This window comes from Gnatocerus cornutus, chromosome 2 (genome assembly GCF_029298725.1).
Source record: "Gnatocerus cornutus isolate USDA-ARS CGAHR chromosome 2, icGnaCorn1.1, whole genome shotgun sequence".
NCBI lineage: Eukaryota > Metazoa > Arthropoda > Insecta > Coleoptera > Tenebrionidae > Gnatocerus > Gnatocerus cornutus.
In genome coordinates, this window is record NC_142234.1 from 12312067 (window position 1) to 12329191 (window position 17125).

The window sequence follows — 17125 nt, forward strand, 5'->3', positions numbered from 1 at the left end:
AGCCAAGTTATTTAAGCAAAAAGTACTTTACTTATTACTGTTTCCAAAACTGCTTCACGTGTTTAAATTTAAGTTACTCTTTTGTTGTTTTTGTACGAAATAAAAAGGAGACAACCATAAAAAGTTTTGACACGTAGTATTTACAAATTTAATACAAATTCTTTTCTCGCATTCAAAATAAAACAGTTACCGAAAAGTCATTTGAAGCAGTTTCATTATTTATACTGGTCCAAGATCCCATGACTCGCTTTTTTTTAAGACTGTATGTTTAAAATACATATATCTAAATAATTATGTAAGATGAGAGGGTCGTTTTTTAAGCTCAAGAGCAGGTAAACTAATGGTGGTAACACAAAATCTACTGTGAAATAAATAACATATAATTTTAATACAAAAATAAAATTTATATTATACAAACTTTTGGCAGCACATAATCATCTCAACCAATTAAGTGCATAAAAACTTGATAACAATAAATACAAACAACAAAGATAGTTTGTAACTGAAAAAAAAACTTCAGTAAAAATATAATTATTATATTTATACATTAAAAACCTCAAGCGTGAGTCTTGTCCTGAAGTGGCGACTTAGAAATTTCGATGTCTTGCAGAAGAAAGAATTTACTGTTTAGATTATTCTTTTGGAGAACACATCGATTTCACAATAAGGAGTTTCTTTATTCAGGAATCATTTAAATCATCCGAGATTTGTACAATAATAAACTCAGCCTTAAAAGAATCAGTTTTTTTCTGAAAAACAAAATTATCCAGAAGATATAACGAAAATTTTTAAATACAAAATAAAGATGGCAAAAAGGGTTTTAAATAAAAATAAATAATAAAAGATGGCAAAATAAATGAATACCTTCTTTGAAGGAATAGGTTGAAATTCAAAATATCTGTGCAATGTTCTTTGAAAAGGTAATGGTTGGCTCATTTCTATTAAAACTTGATAACCCTTTGCACCACAAGCTGCCCGTATTTTGCAGGCTTTCATAATTGTTTCTGGACTCCAATGACCACCCCTTCCTGTTTGATTTCTCAAGTATTTTTTTTGATCAGGGTTTAAAAATGACGAAAGTTGAGCTTCACTAAAATCAATTTTCTCTTTTAATTGCAAATTTTCTTTCTCTAGTTGCTTTAGTTGTTTGTTTTCCTCTTTCAATAACAAATTTTCTTCCTGCAGTTGTTTTAGCTGTTCATACAAATCTTCAGGACTGAAAGTAACTACAGTTGAAGAAACTATAAAATAAATTATTAAAAAAAAAAACAAGTCAAGAATCTATAAAATAAATTATTAAAAAAACAAGTCGTTTTAAGTAAAATGTTTACCTGTACAGCCCTCACACAACTTTATTGACTCTAACTCTAAAGGATCAACATCTAAAGAACCAAGTTGGGGATAGTTGGTGTTGTTGTTTTCAAGTACTAGAGAGTTAGAAACTGGTATCAATAAAAAATCTAATTGAAAATCAAAATTAATTGTTTCATTGATATATTTTAAAACTTACTTTGGTAGCAAGGCATATCTGGTTGTTGGTACCCTAAAAATAAATGTGGAACTGCATTGGGCTTGAGGTGTAAATCTCTTCTAATACAAGTTTTGATACCAACCTCAAATTCATCTTGACAAAAATGTCTCTGAAAATTAAAATGTATTGGTCATTCAAATTTTGCGACAATATTCAAGACGTAACATCGCAAAAATCTCATTATATTTTTATAAATTTACAATAATAAATGAATTAGAAATACGAACATCACAGACTTGGAAATAACCACTAGTTGCGGGGTCTTCTTAGAGCTTCTAACCACAATGCCCTTACATTTAACTTTGTTTTTCCTGAAATTAAGTCACAACTCGTTAGCCACAAAATTTGTAATAAATATAAATACTTACCTCTGGGGCAGCTAAAAAATCTCACATCATCCCTCTTCCTTATTTTGCAATTAGAAACAGCGCAAATTTGAACCATGTTGATATTTTCACAATTTTTTTACCCTTTCTCACTCTTTCTTGACGAACTTTAATAATAACTTTATGGGCATGCGCCAATTTGACGTTCATTGACAGTTGCTTCAAGTTTCAATTTAATAATTAGTGAATTATTTCTAAATTTAGTACCGATTCTCCCCAAAATCTTTGTGTAAATAAAAAACATTTTAAATTCAATTAACTTTGGAAAACAGTCGCATTTCATGTCCGCAGAACGTAACATTTTAATCTAAACACTCTATTGAGGTTATGTTTTAAAAAATTTTATTCGGCACCTTTGCTACGTTTTTATCAACACCACGCGCTCGACAACATTAAATGGGGCTCTTACATAACAGTTTATGTTAAGCAAACGAAGTTTTAGTACAAACTCAGCTGTGTCGGAGGAGTTTTATAGACATGAAAATAAAACGTAGTCCTATACTTCAGTTACTGTTGGACAAGTGGCCTGGAAAAAAATATCTTGCAGAGTACAGATTCTTGCCAATTTTTTTCGTATTGGGAGCAGTGCTAGAATTTTCTATGATCAATTGGCAAGTTGGAGAAACCAACTTTTGTAAGTGTTGTCTTTGTCACAGCTGTGAAATTTAGGATGTTTAATGGCATTTTTAGTAGTACAAATCTAAATTTTAATTCAAAACAGTCTTTCATCAGTATGTATTTGTGATTGTTAGTTAAAGTTATAGCATTATAGTTAATTTAAATTGTTTGCTAAAGTACACAAACAAGTGAGTAAATATTGCTTTAATGTTGATTTTTTAAAACAGTTTAAGATAAAATAGCATGACTAGGTGGTATAAAAATTTGGAATTAAAATGACATCAAACAACTTCCAATAACAAATGTATCGTTTTTTCAGACACAGTTTACAAAGTAAGGCAAGCAAAAAACATCACTGAAGAACTAGCCCACTTACAATCATAAAATGCCTGCGGGAGTGTCGTGGATTAGATATATGGCATTTTTTACTGCGGCCACAGTTACCATGTTTCTTGGCGCTCAGACTGTGCACGTCTATTACAATCCATTGAAAGATCTAGACAAATACATTGAAGAAGAAATGAAAAATCGTCGACAGCAGTAGTTCCTTTAATTTAAGAGATGTTATAAATAAAAAGTTAAAGCAATTCGTCAAGTTGTTCTTTGTATTCTTTGTACAGACGTTGCCATGGCAGTTTTGTTTTAATTATTTCAAGGATTTCCTTCAGGAAAGTATGCCTGCTTTTCCCCTGTAATATCAATTGCTTATTGGTACATCTACCAACGAACACGTTACGCACCAAAATGTTCTCATCTAATTTTGTCCTTTTAGCAGACATAGTGGAATAGGTAGGTCCTAATAACTCATCAAGAATTAACCGCAATCTGCACTCTGGGCCTGAAATGTTGAAACGATGAAATAAATCGCCAAACTCGTGACTATTCTCACCCTTATCAAGTAAATAATTGACAGTTGCTATTAACCAATGTCTGTATTCATCAGGCGAATTAAGTACATAACTGGACATTATCTGGCACTCCAGGAAGCTTAGCGAGACACCTGAAGGAAGTGTGTCGTGAGCTCCATGGAAAGCTACCGCTCGTTGCAACGAAGCGAGAGGTAAGTTCGGTGACATGCGTTTTCCAAAACTTCCCCCAATTCTGCTAAGAGGATCGAGCGGGTTTGATAGCTGAATCCTTAAAAGTTGTAACTCAGTAAAAATTTCACACAGTTTGTCATTTACCAAGTTTGAAGATCATCAACGTAAGAGTACGCACGCCCATCAGTCAAAGTTATAACAGGTAAGTTGGATGAACTTAAGCCACATGTGTTGACTACGCCTTAAATCAACATGTTAAGTTTTTGTGACGATAATATGACGTACACTAATTACCTTTGCCACTAAGTAAACTTCGTATTGAAACCCGACTCAGAATACTCTTACAGGATTCCCAATTCCACATGTATAAAAGACCAGTCTTTGTCAACACTAAGCAGTGACTGGTTTGAGAAAGTGTAATGGATGAGACAACATCATCAATAATTATCGGTGGCAGTGGTCGAGCACCTGACTTGATGTCGTAACAATTAATACTGAGATCTTCACAACAGGCAACAATGAATTTTCGGTTTGCGGCCAGACATCTTATTGTTGACCCTAATGGGGAAGTTAAATATTGAGCTTCCAGTTTGATTCATGATCTTACCTAAGTACGTATCCCATGTGGATTCTGTATCGTCTATACTTTTATAAACTTCAATGCTTGCCAAAGTACCTTTTGAAGTTTTGTAAGAATTATTGCTGACCTAAAATATAATTTACAACAAATTGCGAGTTTCGAGTGCCAACAATCGTACCTGGATTTTGATTTTTCCACACTGCTTTGTCACAGTAACGCCTGGCGGAAATTTCAAAGGATCCAATATATTTACAAATTGAACGATCGGTTGATCGCCCGGTACTTCGCAACACGTAAGTTGATTAATTTGTGTCCCTGGAGGTGTATCCATAAGTTTGTTTGATTCGTTTATAACTGAACTAAAAATAAACGCAATAATACAACTTAAACCGTTGAAAGTACTAATTACTATGCTTTTGATTTGGGGGCACAAAACGATTTCTGCTCTTGATTTGTTACCGTTTCAACAACAATTTTGCTTTTCGTAGGAGAAGAACTGCTAAACGACGTGGCATTTTCTTTAGGAGGTACCTCAAGATGTGGCCTAAAACATACTCAACATAGTAAAATTGAAAGAAAATTTCGAAAACTTTACTTTGCTACTTCATTTGTAGTGTTGTTTGTGGGAGTTGTAGGAACTGAAGTTAGCAACATGGGAGTAATTCTTCTTTTACCAGAAGGTAGTCTCGTTTCAACTTGTTTATTAGCAGGAACTAGAATATTTGTGTTGAGTTTCGGAGATTCAAAAGCCACGTCTTTTGTGACAGGTTGCGGTGAATCACAAGTAATACTGACACTCTTGCTAGATTCATTTATTTGGTCAATTGCTGTCAACAATTCTGGGTTCTCAACAATCTGTGTGCCTGTAAAACTAAGATTCCAACTCTTCTGAAGCGATTTGTGGTAAATCCGCTCATACAGATCGTTCTAAAATTTAGTATAAGTATACTGTGGATATAGTATTAGTAGGGTACCTTTTCTTTAATTGATAAAGGGATTCCAATTTCTTTTTGATCAAAAATGACACAAGCAACACTGCCGTCCCAGGAACAAGCAAAAAGGTATAAGCCATTACTGCTCCAAGAAATGTCCAATACGCTATCGTCAAATAAATCTTTAATGACAACCAAAGGCCTTTTTAGAGATGTTAACCAAACGCTTATAGACCTGTCTCGTGAACCTATGGCACAGCAACAGTACTGTTGGCTTTTGGGGCTTCCCGCGGCCATCTTCTTTAGAATATTTGAGTTGAACCTCTACGGTGATAATATACAATAGAAGACGATTAAATCGATCGGGAAACTCTTTGCATTATTTTTATTTAAAAATTGCAATTATTTTTTTACTCATATTCTTTTGGTTCTACTTTTTTATTGTTATATCAAATCTGCAGCATACTTACAACACATGTGACAGCTTTTCTGTGGCCTACAAAATCTTTATCGTGCCTCCATCCCTCGCGTTCTATAATTTGGGCCGTTGGTCCGCCTCCATTCATGGCGTGTGCAGACACCAAGTACTGACCATCAGGTGACCATGATAATCTCAGTACATGAGTTGTTGCAGAACAGTCAACAAATGGGTCTTTGACAATTTCCTGTTGTACCCAGTCACAGGTTCTCCATATTCTTAATGATTTATCATCTGACTGACTAGCAAGGTATTTCCCAACAGGATCCCAAGTAACCCCCTAAAAACAAACAATTTGCATGCTTTTTTTAAACCAAAAATCTGTTTTTCAGAAGCAATAAATTATTACAATTGTCTTACTTTCACCATGCCTGTGTGTCCCTTTAAAACCGCCACCTTTTCAGGGAACTTCTGTGCGTTCCATATTATTACAGTGTTATCTACACTTCCTGATGCTAACCATCCATCATGTGGAGCCCATGCCAAATCCAACACATCTCCATTATGAGAATTGAGCGTATAAACACATTTCCACGTTTCCACATTTATTTTCCCACTTCCAAAAACAGCAGAACTGCCGTCACTAGTCAATCTCCAGATCATTACAAGCTTATCATCACCTCCAGACGCCAATAAGTGGCCCTCATTACTCCACCTCACCACATTAACACATGCTAAAAGTAAATGTCAACTCTATTTAAGAAAACTAAGAGTATAAACCTAAATGATTATCCATTTGACACAACATCTTTGGAATGTTAAGATCACATTCATCATTTTCAGACAAAACAGGGCCAAGACTCCAAATAACTACACGGCCTCCTGAACCACCTTGTCCTCCAGTAACAAAACGACCGCCTTTTGGATGGATATCAACAGAGAATATTGGCTTGTTTTCTAAAATTTTGCATTCTTTATAAAAAAAAACTTGGAAAGTTTAAAACTTGATATACCTTCATGTTTTACCCACAGCGGTTTGAAGAAAATCATTTTGTTGATTGAATATAAACATAAATTAAAATAAGGTTAGGTCCTTCCAAGACTAGCGTGCACCGGCTTCAAATTAAACCTATTCGGCTTGCTCATGAAAACTTCAAAGCTATTTTCTTCTTTTTTTCTTGTGCAAAGATAGTATTTTCACTCATTATTTTCAAAAACAGTCTTCTTAAACACAACAAACATTGAACATCGAAGACATTTGACGTTTGACATTTGCATTGAGTGGAAACTTTGAGATGGTGCACCCACAGAGTAACGTAACTAGATATATTCTCTTTGTGATGTGAGCGCTACATTTTAGATTGCGGCGACATTGGTTCCTCAAAAAACAGAAATCTCACATACACCGTATTTCAACTGAAACTGTGGCCCCAATTTTGGTGGCGCAAGTGTATGTAAGTGCAGAGTGTATCTATCTGGACAGCTAGTGATTTTATTTAAAATTGGTAATGGTTTAACAGTACTGTGGTTTAATGAGTGGGAGAGCTGTCAAAATTAGTTTGGTTACAATTATTGACATTTGTTGTCAAATCAGGAATTTGTTGGAAAAGCAAAAGATTTACGTCCCATTCGATGCAAAGTGAATAATAAAGAAGTTCTACGATGTGCTATACGTTATCTTTAACTTAAAAAACAAAAATTGTAAATAAAACACTTTGTGTTTTTCCGAATTTTACTGAGTTGACCGTTTTGGATTCGTTTAATTGCTTGTAAGTTTAGAAACAAAGCAAGTGGAACTAATGAATATGTTTGAATAAATACGAAATGACGACGTTATCAACATCTCAAATTTCGAAGATTCTTTTTGTTTCATGTGCAACGGTCGGCAATTATTGACATCTCAACGTAAGAGTTTTAATTTGAAAATCTAAATGAACCAAGTCATAATATAAACATTACTTGCACCTAGTGCATCTTCTTATCAAAAGGCGGAAATAGACTTGCGAGAAATCTCACCTGAGTTTCTGTCGGACAGTGCTGTTCCTAATGTAACTACCGCTGCAAGTTGACTCTCTGGAACTCGCTGAATTCTCGTGCGAGCGATTTTCTCTCCAGTGTACACAAGCATTTTTGATCTTGCTCAAGTTCTTTCAAATAAGAGGTCTGTGAAAAATCGCAAAAGCCAGAATTCACCAGATTCTCGCGAGAGAAATTTGCAGTATTTATTGCAAACAGAGTAAACACATAAGCAAGAACTCGCGCTAGAAGTGTCGCAAGATTCTCTCTAATCTATTCCAGGTTTTAAAGTGTTAAAAACTTAAAAACTGCCACGACTACTTAGTTCAACTACAACCCGTTTGCTGTTACACTGGGGGTTTCATTACACCCAACCTAAAGTCACAATATTAAGACAGAAAAAGCTCTTCATGTAACGAACAATATTGACGATTAGTCTCTAAATTTGTGCAAAATCAAAAATAATTTCTGGTTTCTGTCAGGTTGACGTGTTTCTCAATATTTCAGATATTAACCGCAAACCCAACAAAAGTAAAAATGTAACTAGGTGATACAGTTCTATACTTTATATCAAACCTTAGTGAGGTCCAAAGGTTGATCCTGGCCCGAAATTTGGGACTGTACCCAAAAACTGTGTCGAGGAATGTACTTGATAGGGATATTTTTAAACACCAAAAGTTGCCGACATGCATGGCAGCATTTTGACAGGAACGTCAAAATTTGTAAACATTGATGAGACATTTGCATTTCGCGTTGAAATAACATTAAAAACTGTTGAATTCTTTCGAAAATATGAAGTTATTGCATTAAAAATTAGGATGGTTTTTAAATAAGTGGTTTCTTTGTTTGTTATTAACAGTGAAGTAATAGAATCTCGCCGACTAGCAGTTTACTATTGTGTTTTTGAAACACGAATGTTTAATCACCTAATTAAAGGATTAAAGAGGACAAGAGAAGTGATGCAAGTGAAACTAGAATGAAATCTTAACCGAAATCTTGGCCTACTCGTCCACAAAGAAGTAGTAAATTCAAAATTTGATAAATTTGCTCTAACCTGAACCACTCTAGTTGGAAAGTGTCTGATTTTACTTCATGAATGTTTGCAACTGTACTGCGTTTGCGTAAATTCAGCACACATTATTAACTTTATGACCAAATGCCCTACTTATGTCAAACTCTAAAGGAATCTTCAAACTCTAGCATTGTTAAATTTTTCGCAATGAATTGTTGTCAAAGGCAAACACCACTTTTCTTGTAGTTTATAAATAATAAGCATAAAGCATAGATGTCAATTTTATCTCTAAACCGAGCTACAAATCAGTTTTTGCTTCAAAAGTTTCTTCACACACGCTACTCTTACTGCATTGATGTGCAAAATGATATAATGAAATCTTGAAATCATTAATCTGATATAATCTTGCCCCAAAAAGCCTATGGATGAGTTTAGGGCGTACCTCTTCGTATTAGATGTAACGGATGTAACCTATCATTGCGAAGTCTTCAATGGCAACTTACGCACCTCTTTTTTAGTGTTTTGCCAACTACTTTCAATTTACAGTGCAGTTTTTAAGAGCCAGCGAAGTTCATAAATTTAAGTTTGTAGGTTAGTGTAAACAAATTCATTTTGACATATTGACGTTTGACACAATATCCCTCTCTTCTTCAAAACACTCCAATTAGTACCAACTTTAATGAATTTTACTAACACAATACAATACACTGGTCATTCATGTATACTCGTTAACACTAAAATGGGGGCCACACTATCAATTGGTATGACATATATATACAATTTCATGTACAGTCCCAAAATTTGGGTATGTGTTGAAGTTTGGACTACAGATTCAGTTGAAATATGGTGTAACAAAGTTGTGTTCATAAAGTGAAACGTCTGTTGGAGCGTATGACGTCAGAGTGATGTGATTAACACTCTGTAAGATTCGCGAGAATGTTGTTGCGTTTATGAACGGTTTCCGTGGTTATTTAAATGTTCGACAAATAGGTACATCACCTACATACAAAAAGCAATTTTCGCGAAAATTCGTGACAAAAACTATACCAAACTTCTGATATCAACATCTCGCTTATTTTTTCGAGTAAACTTAAGTTATTATACATCAGTGTACGCAGAAATTTCCGCAGATTCCAAATCTAGGATTTAAATTCAGATCCGACAACAAATAACTGAGGTATGGCCGATCAAAGTTTCGGAAAGTTGATTTTCATTTTTCCTCATTTTTCGTAATTTTTAAAGTTAAATATCTCGGAAACTATTTGAGATATTGTGATGCGGTTTGCGCCATTTTTTTTCTCGGCTCATTTTACGTTAGAAAATGTTCTCAAAAACCCAAAATTCGATAGTCGATTTTTTCCGAAAAATTCCGACTCAAACGATGAAAATTTTTAATTTTTTTTATTTTTGGCCACAGCTTGTAAACTATTTGTCCGATCGATTTCAAATTTGGCCAGTAGATAGATTTCGAGCTGCTCTTTCGACTGATGTATAATTCAAGCTATTAAATGTCGTTTTCATTTTGAAAACATTGATTGAAAATCACCCTAAAATGACGTTTTCAAAACAGTTTTTGGCCAATACCTTGTTTATTTATTAAGCAAACTCAACAAAATTGAGTTTCTCATTTTACGCAGAATGTCACGCTGAATCCAAAAACATGAGAATTTTTAATTTTTGTCAACAAATAACAGTTATGGTCGTTTGAATTTTTGGGTTGTCGCCAGATGGCCAAATTTTTGAAGGTTCGAAACAATTCGTGCTCGATATCTCGGAAACTATTTCAGATATTGAGATGCGGTTTACGCCATCGTTTTTCTCGCGATTTTTTACATAAGAAATAGTTCTTTGATTTTTCTACAGTCGAAATTTGCAAATTTTCGCAAAAATTCATGACTAAAACTATGCCAAATTTCTGATATCGATATCTCGCTATTTTTTAGAGTAAACTTAAGTTATTATACATCAGTGTACGCAGAATTTTCCGTAGATTCCAAATCTGGGATTTAACTTCAGATTCAAAATAACTGAGTTATGACCGATCAAAGTCTCGGAAAGTTGATTTTCATTTTTCCTAATTTGTTCGATCGATCTCAAATTTGGCCAGTAGATAGACCTCGAGCTTCTTTTTCGATTTAGGAATTTGACCAAAATCATTGGTGCGGGAGAAGCTGGTTAATATTATAAAATGTACATTTTTTTAAAAAACAAAAGATTTTTAAACAATGTATTTTTCTAAACTAAAAAATTGAAGCACATTTTTCAACGGGGTGCGGAGACCTATTTTCAGTGGATGCACTGAATAACTTTAGGTTTGAAAATTAAATTTTCAAGTCCTTCGTAAGAAGACTTTTCACCTAGAGCAAAGAATGTGTACCGCGCCTTGTATTGTTATTCCAGACGATTAATTACTGAAAAATGCGAGCGCTCGAAGGATGACTTAGCCCTATTCTCAAATATAGCAACTTCTTTTAAACACGCAGACATAATTTATATAAAGAAGCTCTTACCTTTTTGCCTCTCGACTGTTTCGACGAAGTTTTTAGAAGATGGTTCAATTTTTACGTTTTCATAACAAACACAAACAAGCGCCGTGAAAATTTAATATGTACATAATACAAATGGTATAATAAATTACAGATACAATAATAATTACTTCTATATTTTACTGATTCAGTTACTTAAATAAATAATAATTGTTATAAATATTAATATGTCGATGGTGGGGGAAAAATATTGATTAATTATTTATTTATTGTATGAATACTACAATACATAGGCTAGACGATCGGAAAGATATATTTACATAAGTAATTCCGAGATATTTAATTTTCATAAATGCTGGGCTTATTTTTTATTATTTTAATGCGGTGACTATAAGAACCAAAAAAACATTGTGTGCATATACAGTTTACAATACTCTCGTTGCACAAATATCTACATCTATAAAAATACCGTTTATTCATTCATTTTTACTCGAAAAACTAAACAAAACTATTATTATGAATTTGAAATATTTAAATCAATGATTAAGGTATGTAAATAAATAAAACAATTCGCAAAAAGTCAACAGAATGCAGCAATGTTTAAATTTTACAATAATAGAAAATGCGGTTCTTATTGTTAGTGTAATTTTTTTTTTGGACGAGTAAATATGTTATATTGATTCTTAAATTCTAGTAAAAATTTACTCACATGCTAATCTTCACTTTAAATACCTTGATACATAACAATTTCACATTAATGAATTGTTTTACTTTTGGAATGTCGATATTTTTCTCATCATGCTAACCGATATTCGATGAGAAATAAATCTGATACTGAAGAAATAATTTACACAGTTCACTCAAATGTTGGCGATATGTAATGAAAGCAAATGTATAAAATAAATAAATGTATGATTGAAAATGAGACTTACAGCACTAGTCATGGTAAAAGCTGCTTCCAGAATTAAAGAAGACTGAGTGATAATCTTAAATTACTACAGTTAATATAATATTGACATCTCATCTAATATATTATTAAGGAACATTTATAAATAAATAATATGTACAGATAATAGATTAATACAATCGACTTTTAAATAAAGGATTAGAAGTATACATACAAAATCATCTAAAATGTATATTTTGATAAGTACTAGGACAAACATTACCTATATTATGATCACTTAAGTTACATTGGTAGATGGTAAGAAGCCTCTAAAGCTGCATGAACATTCTTATAAATAAAAATATTAAAATTAAATCACAGTGGCTCTGTTAGCATGTTTTCAAAATGTATTTAACAACATTTAAAAAAGTTTCAATTCATATTAATCGAATTACTTGCATTTTCTTGCTCTTCTGCGAAATCTTCGCATTCGTTGGTCCCACTCATCTCTCCATTCTATAACGATCGATCTTTCTGTTACTCCCAAACTGTTTGTGACAATGCCTGCTGGAGAATCATCTTTCTCTCGTCCTAACAACAGGTACGACCTGAAATTCAATTTTTGCTTTATCTGTAGCAAAATTTTCCCAACTTACTTTCCGGGTTTAATTTTCGGACACTTGCAAGCTAAATCTGAAGCGGGAACCAACATTGGAAGAGTACCTTTACGTATTCGGGAATCTCGCGATTTCTTGTAGATGAACTCAATGTTGATCATGAAACGAACCCATCCTTTCGTTTGTTCTTCTTCGTTGTTCTCAACTCGTGAAAGTACTTTGGCCATAATTGCTAAAAGATATAAATACTTCTTAATGGGTATCGTAGCAGACTAGTTAACCATGATGAAGGCAAATATAAAATAATGATAATGCATTTAAATTACCACGATGATCTTTTTAAAATTAAAAATAAATCAAGAAATCAGTCGAGAGCATTAAACTTGTCATCTTACATTTTAAAGTTGAATAATAAAGTTGAACTACACAAGTGGCTGCTGCCTTCGGACGAGAAAATTATAAAACAGTTAATCATAATTGTTTTTGAAACCCATTTAGATCAAATGGATAACGCTACTAAAATATTCACGACTTGTGGATACCGAATCTCATACTCCTAATTTGGGCAACAAAAAACTAGAGTATGGTTTTTCGTAATGAAATTTCGGTACGATAAAATCATAGTAAAAACGTTTTAAAATGAACTTACCGTAATCCCTCTTGCAATATTTGTTCAAATTTAACCTCTTCGTGCTGGATTTACATTTTCCACATTGTACTGTAACAGACAAAAGAAATATAAAGTTACAACATTTGATCCGTTCTGAATGCAATAAAACGATTTGAATGAACGAAAAAATTCTACATTTTCATGTTTCACTAAGCAAACAAAAATATGCGCATACAGACTCTTCCTCGAATTTAATATAATACGAGGCTCCATGCCATGAAAATGTCCTTTTTAACAATTGATCGCAGCGTCAGACCGAAACATATTTTCCATTTATTTTCTATGCGTAATTTTACATTAAAACCGTTTGAATATGATATGCGATATGTATGTTGCGCAAATAATAATGAAGGCTTTATTTGTAATGTATATTTGCACGATTCGCTATTATATAAAGGTACGCATTACATTACACAGGAATAATGTATCTAGTTAAATCAATTGTCTTTTATAAACTGAACATTATTTGAATAAATTATTTTATGTTGTTAGAAGAGCTATGAAGAAATGTATTCAAAGAATATTTGTTTTATGCTACGACATGCACAATTTGCTACAAAGTAGACTGATCGGGCAAGTTTGCTCCAGATTATGTTGGTGGAAGTAAGGGTCCCCTGTTAATCGGCAGGAACAAATTGCTCATGTATAATTTACGCATTCAACCGTAATACTTTAATAACGTATTTTTTTCAATCTTGACAATTATCCCATTATTTTTAGAAAATATACTTATACCTATAATTATTATTGGAAGCAGATTTTTCATAAGTGTGAACCGAAGAACACAGCTACTTAGGTTTAAAGGCGAACAGTATTATAATAATGTTTACGAAAATTTCATGTTATTTACTTAGGCATCACACAAATTTTTAATTTTAAACTATTCGTTGTAAAAATATTCAATAAAATTCTAGAAATCTTATTAATCAGTAATTGGCACACAAATTACGAATCAATAGTAATGCATCTATTTTTCATAAAATCCGCTCTGTAATTATGTTAATTTAAATCTGAAACTGCGACGATTATTTCATAAGATGCAAACAAAAGCAGATCATTTTTCATTTATAATTCGGTTCAACGATAGTGGAAAAACCTGATGGTAAAGTAACTACTTTCTACTCAGATACAAAACCTACCTCCACTTGTGGGTGTATCGGGATCCTCCTCTGCATATTCATTGTCTTCTTCTTCTGTGGCCATTATTTGTACTATTGGAATTTCTGAAAACAAATAGAAACCCAATTTTCATTGTGAATTAAATTAATCGCTCACATTTTTATTGTCATCATAAAATTATATAAAAAAAAAATTATAGAAAATAGTGAAATAAAAATTACTGCAAGTAAGGTAAAACGTTTCTTTTTTGTTCGTTGGTCGCTCCGCTGCTGCCACCATAATTCATAGTTTTAAACACACCATAGAGAGTAGTTCACGTCGAGTTACTTCGGGCGTTTTTCTAGGATGACAGACCAAAGAAGTCCTAAATTTATACGAAATATACGTGGTGATATTAAATTCTGATTTTCGATTATAATTTCTTATTATTCAGATTAGCCGGTTCTAATTTAGAAATTTAAAAAAAATTAGAAAAATCAATTAAAACATTAATAAATCGGATTTCAGAATGCGTGTAATTACATATTTAGAAAATAAATAATTTAAAATACGAACCAATGCATTGTAATTCAGAAGCTGTTCTTTGTCATTGCGAATTACAACCGATGCGTTCTGAATTTCAATTAAACTCTTTTGATTCGTAATTGCAGTTGATGCTTTTTTCGTGAAATCCACATTACTACGTAATCAAACTGCATGTAACTCTTTTTGAAACTAAATCATCATCAAAATCTGGGTGGAACTTTTTTAATAATAATTTGATCCATGTATAACAACTTCACTTAGTAAAATCGACGTTCTATAAATCTATTTCAGGGCTAAATTTATTATATTTATTCGAGTTTGTCAAAAATGCTTTCTCGACATATTAATGTCTATTCTTTGAAGTTTGAGACAAACAAAATTTATCACTGTTTCATTCCGTGTGAAGTTTTCCCGGAAAAGTCTTGGAGATTAAACTTATTATTATTCAGGAGACGAATTCTTGGCGACTCCTGAAAATCCTTTGAAACGTAAATTTAACAACAATAATGTAATAATTCAACCAAGAGCACAAGAATATTTTTGTTGCGTCCTTTTCTTGTGCACAAATATCCAAAATTATTATGAACACGAGACCTGAAAATTCTTCCATGTGGTTGTAAACAAATTATATTGCCTAAAGCTTTTAGTATAAAGAGAGAAATATTTTTCTTATCCTGAATAACTCTTCATTTAAACATCTTAGAGAGCAAATTTGGTGGAATATCCAACAAGATCAGAAATTTCAAATTCTTTGTTAATTTTTCTAAGTATACTTACTTATACAAGGTGCAATATGAGAACGACTTTGCTGGTATCCTTTTGCACATCGGTTACAAGTTGTTCCCACCACTCCATCTTTGCATGGACACTGACCTGTAGCTTGATTGCATGTTCTTCCTGAAGATCCTATTGGGTGACAATCACAAGCTGCAATAAACAATAAAACAAGACGTAAAATATCATGTATCTTCGTACAACTAAAAAAAAATCTCTTAAATCATGTTGAGGATAAAAACAGAAAAAGTCCAAAGTAAGTACGAAAAGCACTCCATCTCAGAGATAATTTTATTAATTTTCTTAAAGTGACTCTTAATTAAGCGGTGGTAAAAAGAAAATCTCAAAACTGGGTCGAAGTTCATAGTTCCAAAAAAACGAGGAAGCGGGAGATTCACTATTAAAATAAACATTAATAATTTTATAAAGCCGCTTAAAATACCGTCTGTGACTACTTGACATAAATCCGATAGATGTTTATCTTATTGAGGTGGATGCTTGCAGACTTCCCACTCCATAACATTTATGCATGTTAATTTAGATAGTAGTTTAGCAATCAAGTTAAAGGAAATGATTGTTATCAGAGAAATATTGCAATTACTGTGATGCTTATTACACCACTTTTCTCACTATCTTACCACATAAAACAAAATTAAATTAGAGTACGGCTACTAATGATAATAATTATTTTTCCTACGACCCCATATGAAAGTGGCATTTTCCACACGGTTAAATGACTCCGAAAGTTGATGTTTTCCTGCATCCATTTCCGAAAGTAAAAGTCACTAGTGTGATATGAATATATCCGCACAGTCCTGTCAAAATTGACAGTTATTTTCAAATACAAATGTAACTCCTGAATTTTTGTCTCAAATATCTAGACGATTCACTGTAAAACAACATGCATAATGATAAAAATGAATTGGTTAGGTCGTTTTTGACAAATCAATTTTGACAGGTCTGTGCGGATATATTCATATCACACTAGTGACTTTTACTTTCGGAAATGGATGTACAAAAACATGAACCATCTAAATATGTGGAATACGTCACTTTTTTATGAGGTTGTAGAAAAATGACATTTAGAATAGATAAGAAATGAACTATTGTCAAAACTTATGGTTTCTTCCTGATGATGAAAGGTCGTAGGAAAAATAGTGTACATAACTCGTCGGAAAGTGTCTTTCTTGCACTCGTGTAATATCTGCACTCGGCTGGCGCCTCGTGCATCTACTTTTACCCTCGTGCGAAATTGGTCACTTTTCGTACTTGTTATGTAAATATCTAATTTCGTACTTTTGTATTTCTCAGGTTATAGAGCTATTAAGTCGAAACTGTACATCAAAAAATATTGAAAAGTTTAGATGAAATAGTACTGCCAATCCTAAAACTTCGACGCATCCAAAGTTGCAGAGATATGAAAATTTTGAAAAGAAGAAAATTGGGTTTTTCAATCTCGAAAATATGTCTTCGTCTTCGAAATTTCAAATTAAATGATCAGATATTTAGAAACTA

General features: G+C 32.8%; 5 protein-coding genes across 9 annotated transcripts in view; 2 read left to right on the forward strand and 3 right to left on the reverse strand.

Moving 5' to 3' along the window:
- Positions 1 to 422: 422 nt before the first annotated feature.
- Positions 423 to 2057, reverse strand: LOC148179112 (uncharacterized). 5 transcript variants are annotated; one of them, XM_088029396.1, is made up of 8 exons: positions 1900 to 2057; positions 1759 to 1842; positions 1614 to 1640; positions 1511 to 1561; positions 1332 to 1427; positions 865 to 1241; positions 556 to 749; positions 423 to 502 (listed from the first exon to the last, which is right to left on the reverse strand). In XM_088029396.1, exons 4-7 carry the CDS (start codon positions 1524 to 1526, stop codon positions 681 to 683), a joined length of 558 nt encoding a protein of 185 aa, XP_087885522.1. In that variant the 5' UTR covers positions 1527 to 1561; positions 1614 to 1640; positions 1759 to 1842; positions 1900 to 2057; the 3' UTR covers positions 423 to 502; positions 556 to 680. The 5 variants fall into 5 exon arrangements, with proteins under 5 accessions (XP_087885522.1, XP_087885520.1, XP_087885521.1 ...); XM_088029394.1 differs by having other exon boundaries at positions 1332 to 1460; XM_088029395.1 differs by having other exon boundaries at positions 1511 to 1640.
- Positions 2058 to 2064: 7 nt separating this feature from the next.
- sloth1 (sloth 1) lies at positions 2065 to 3122 on the forward strand. Its single transcript, XM_088029397.1, has 2 exons — positions 2065 to 2551; positions 2855 to 3122. The coding sequence occupies exons 1-2, from the start codon at positions 2395 to 2397 to the stop codon at positions 2917 to 2919; spliced, it is 222 nt and encodes a 73-aa protein (XP_087885523.1). The 5' UTR covers positions 2065 to 2394; the 3' UTR covers positions 2920 to 3122.
- On the forward strand, positions 2921 to 3122 carry sloth2 (ubiquinol-cytochrome c reductase complex assembly factor 6 sloth 2). Its single transcript, XM_088029398.1, has one exon. The coding sequence runs from the start codon at positions 2921 to 2923 to the stop codon at positions 3077 to 3079; it is 159 nt and encodes a 52-aa protein (XP_087885524.1). The 3' UTR covers positions 3080 to 3122.
- Positions 3069 to 6814, reverse strand: Hira (histone cell cycle regulator-like protein). The gene is made up of 14 exons (XM_088029391.1): positions 6519 to 6814; positions 6286 to 6462; positions 5926 to 6239; positions 5558 to 5845; positions 5130 to 5411; positions 4751 to 5082; positions 4565 to 4699; positions 4334 to 4514; positions 4183 to 4282; positions 3870 to 4133; positions 3720 to 3816; positions 3425 to 3672; positions 3276 to 3373; positions 3069 to 3224 (listed from the first exon to the last, which is right to left on the reverse strand). The coding sequence occupies exons 1-14, from the start codon at positions 6553 to 6555 to the stop codon at positions 3114 to 3116; spliced, it is 2664 nt and encodes an 887-aa protein (XP_087885517.1). The 5' UTR covers positions 6556 to 6814; the 3' UTR covers positions 3069 to 3113.
- A 4174-nt stretch (positions 6815 to 10988) lies between these two features.
- The window catches only part of LOC148179116 (netrin-1-like), a 30185-nt gene continuing 24048 nt past the window's right edge, over positions 10989 to 17125 (reverse strand). Inside the window, exons 3-7 of the mRNA XM_088029949.1 lie at positions 15614 to 15763; positions 14332 to 14415; positions 13172 to 13240; positions 12562 to 12754; positions 10989 to 12513 (exon numbers count right to left, since the gene is read on the reverse strand). Coding sequence (XP_087886075.1) covers positions 12357 to 12513; positions 12562 to 12754; positions 13172 to 13240; positions 14332 to 14415; positions 15614 to 15763 — 653 coding nt within the window. The 3' untranslated portion in view covers positions 10989 to 12356. The remainder of the gene's footprint in view (positions 12514 to 12561; positions 12755 to 13171; positions 13241 to 14331; positions 14416 to 15613; positions 15764 to 17125) is intronic.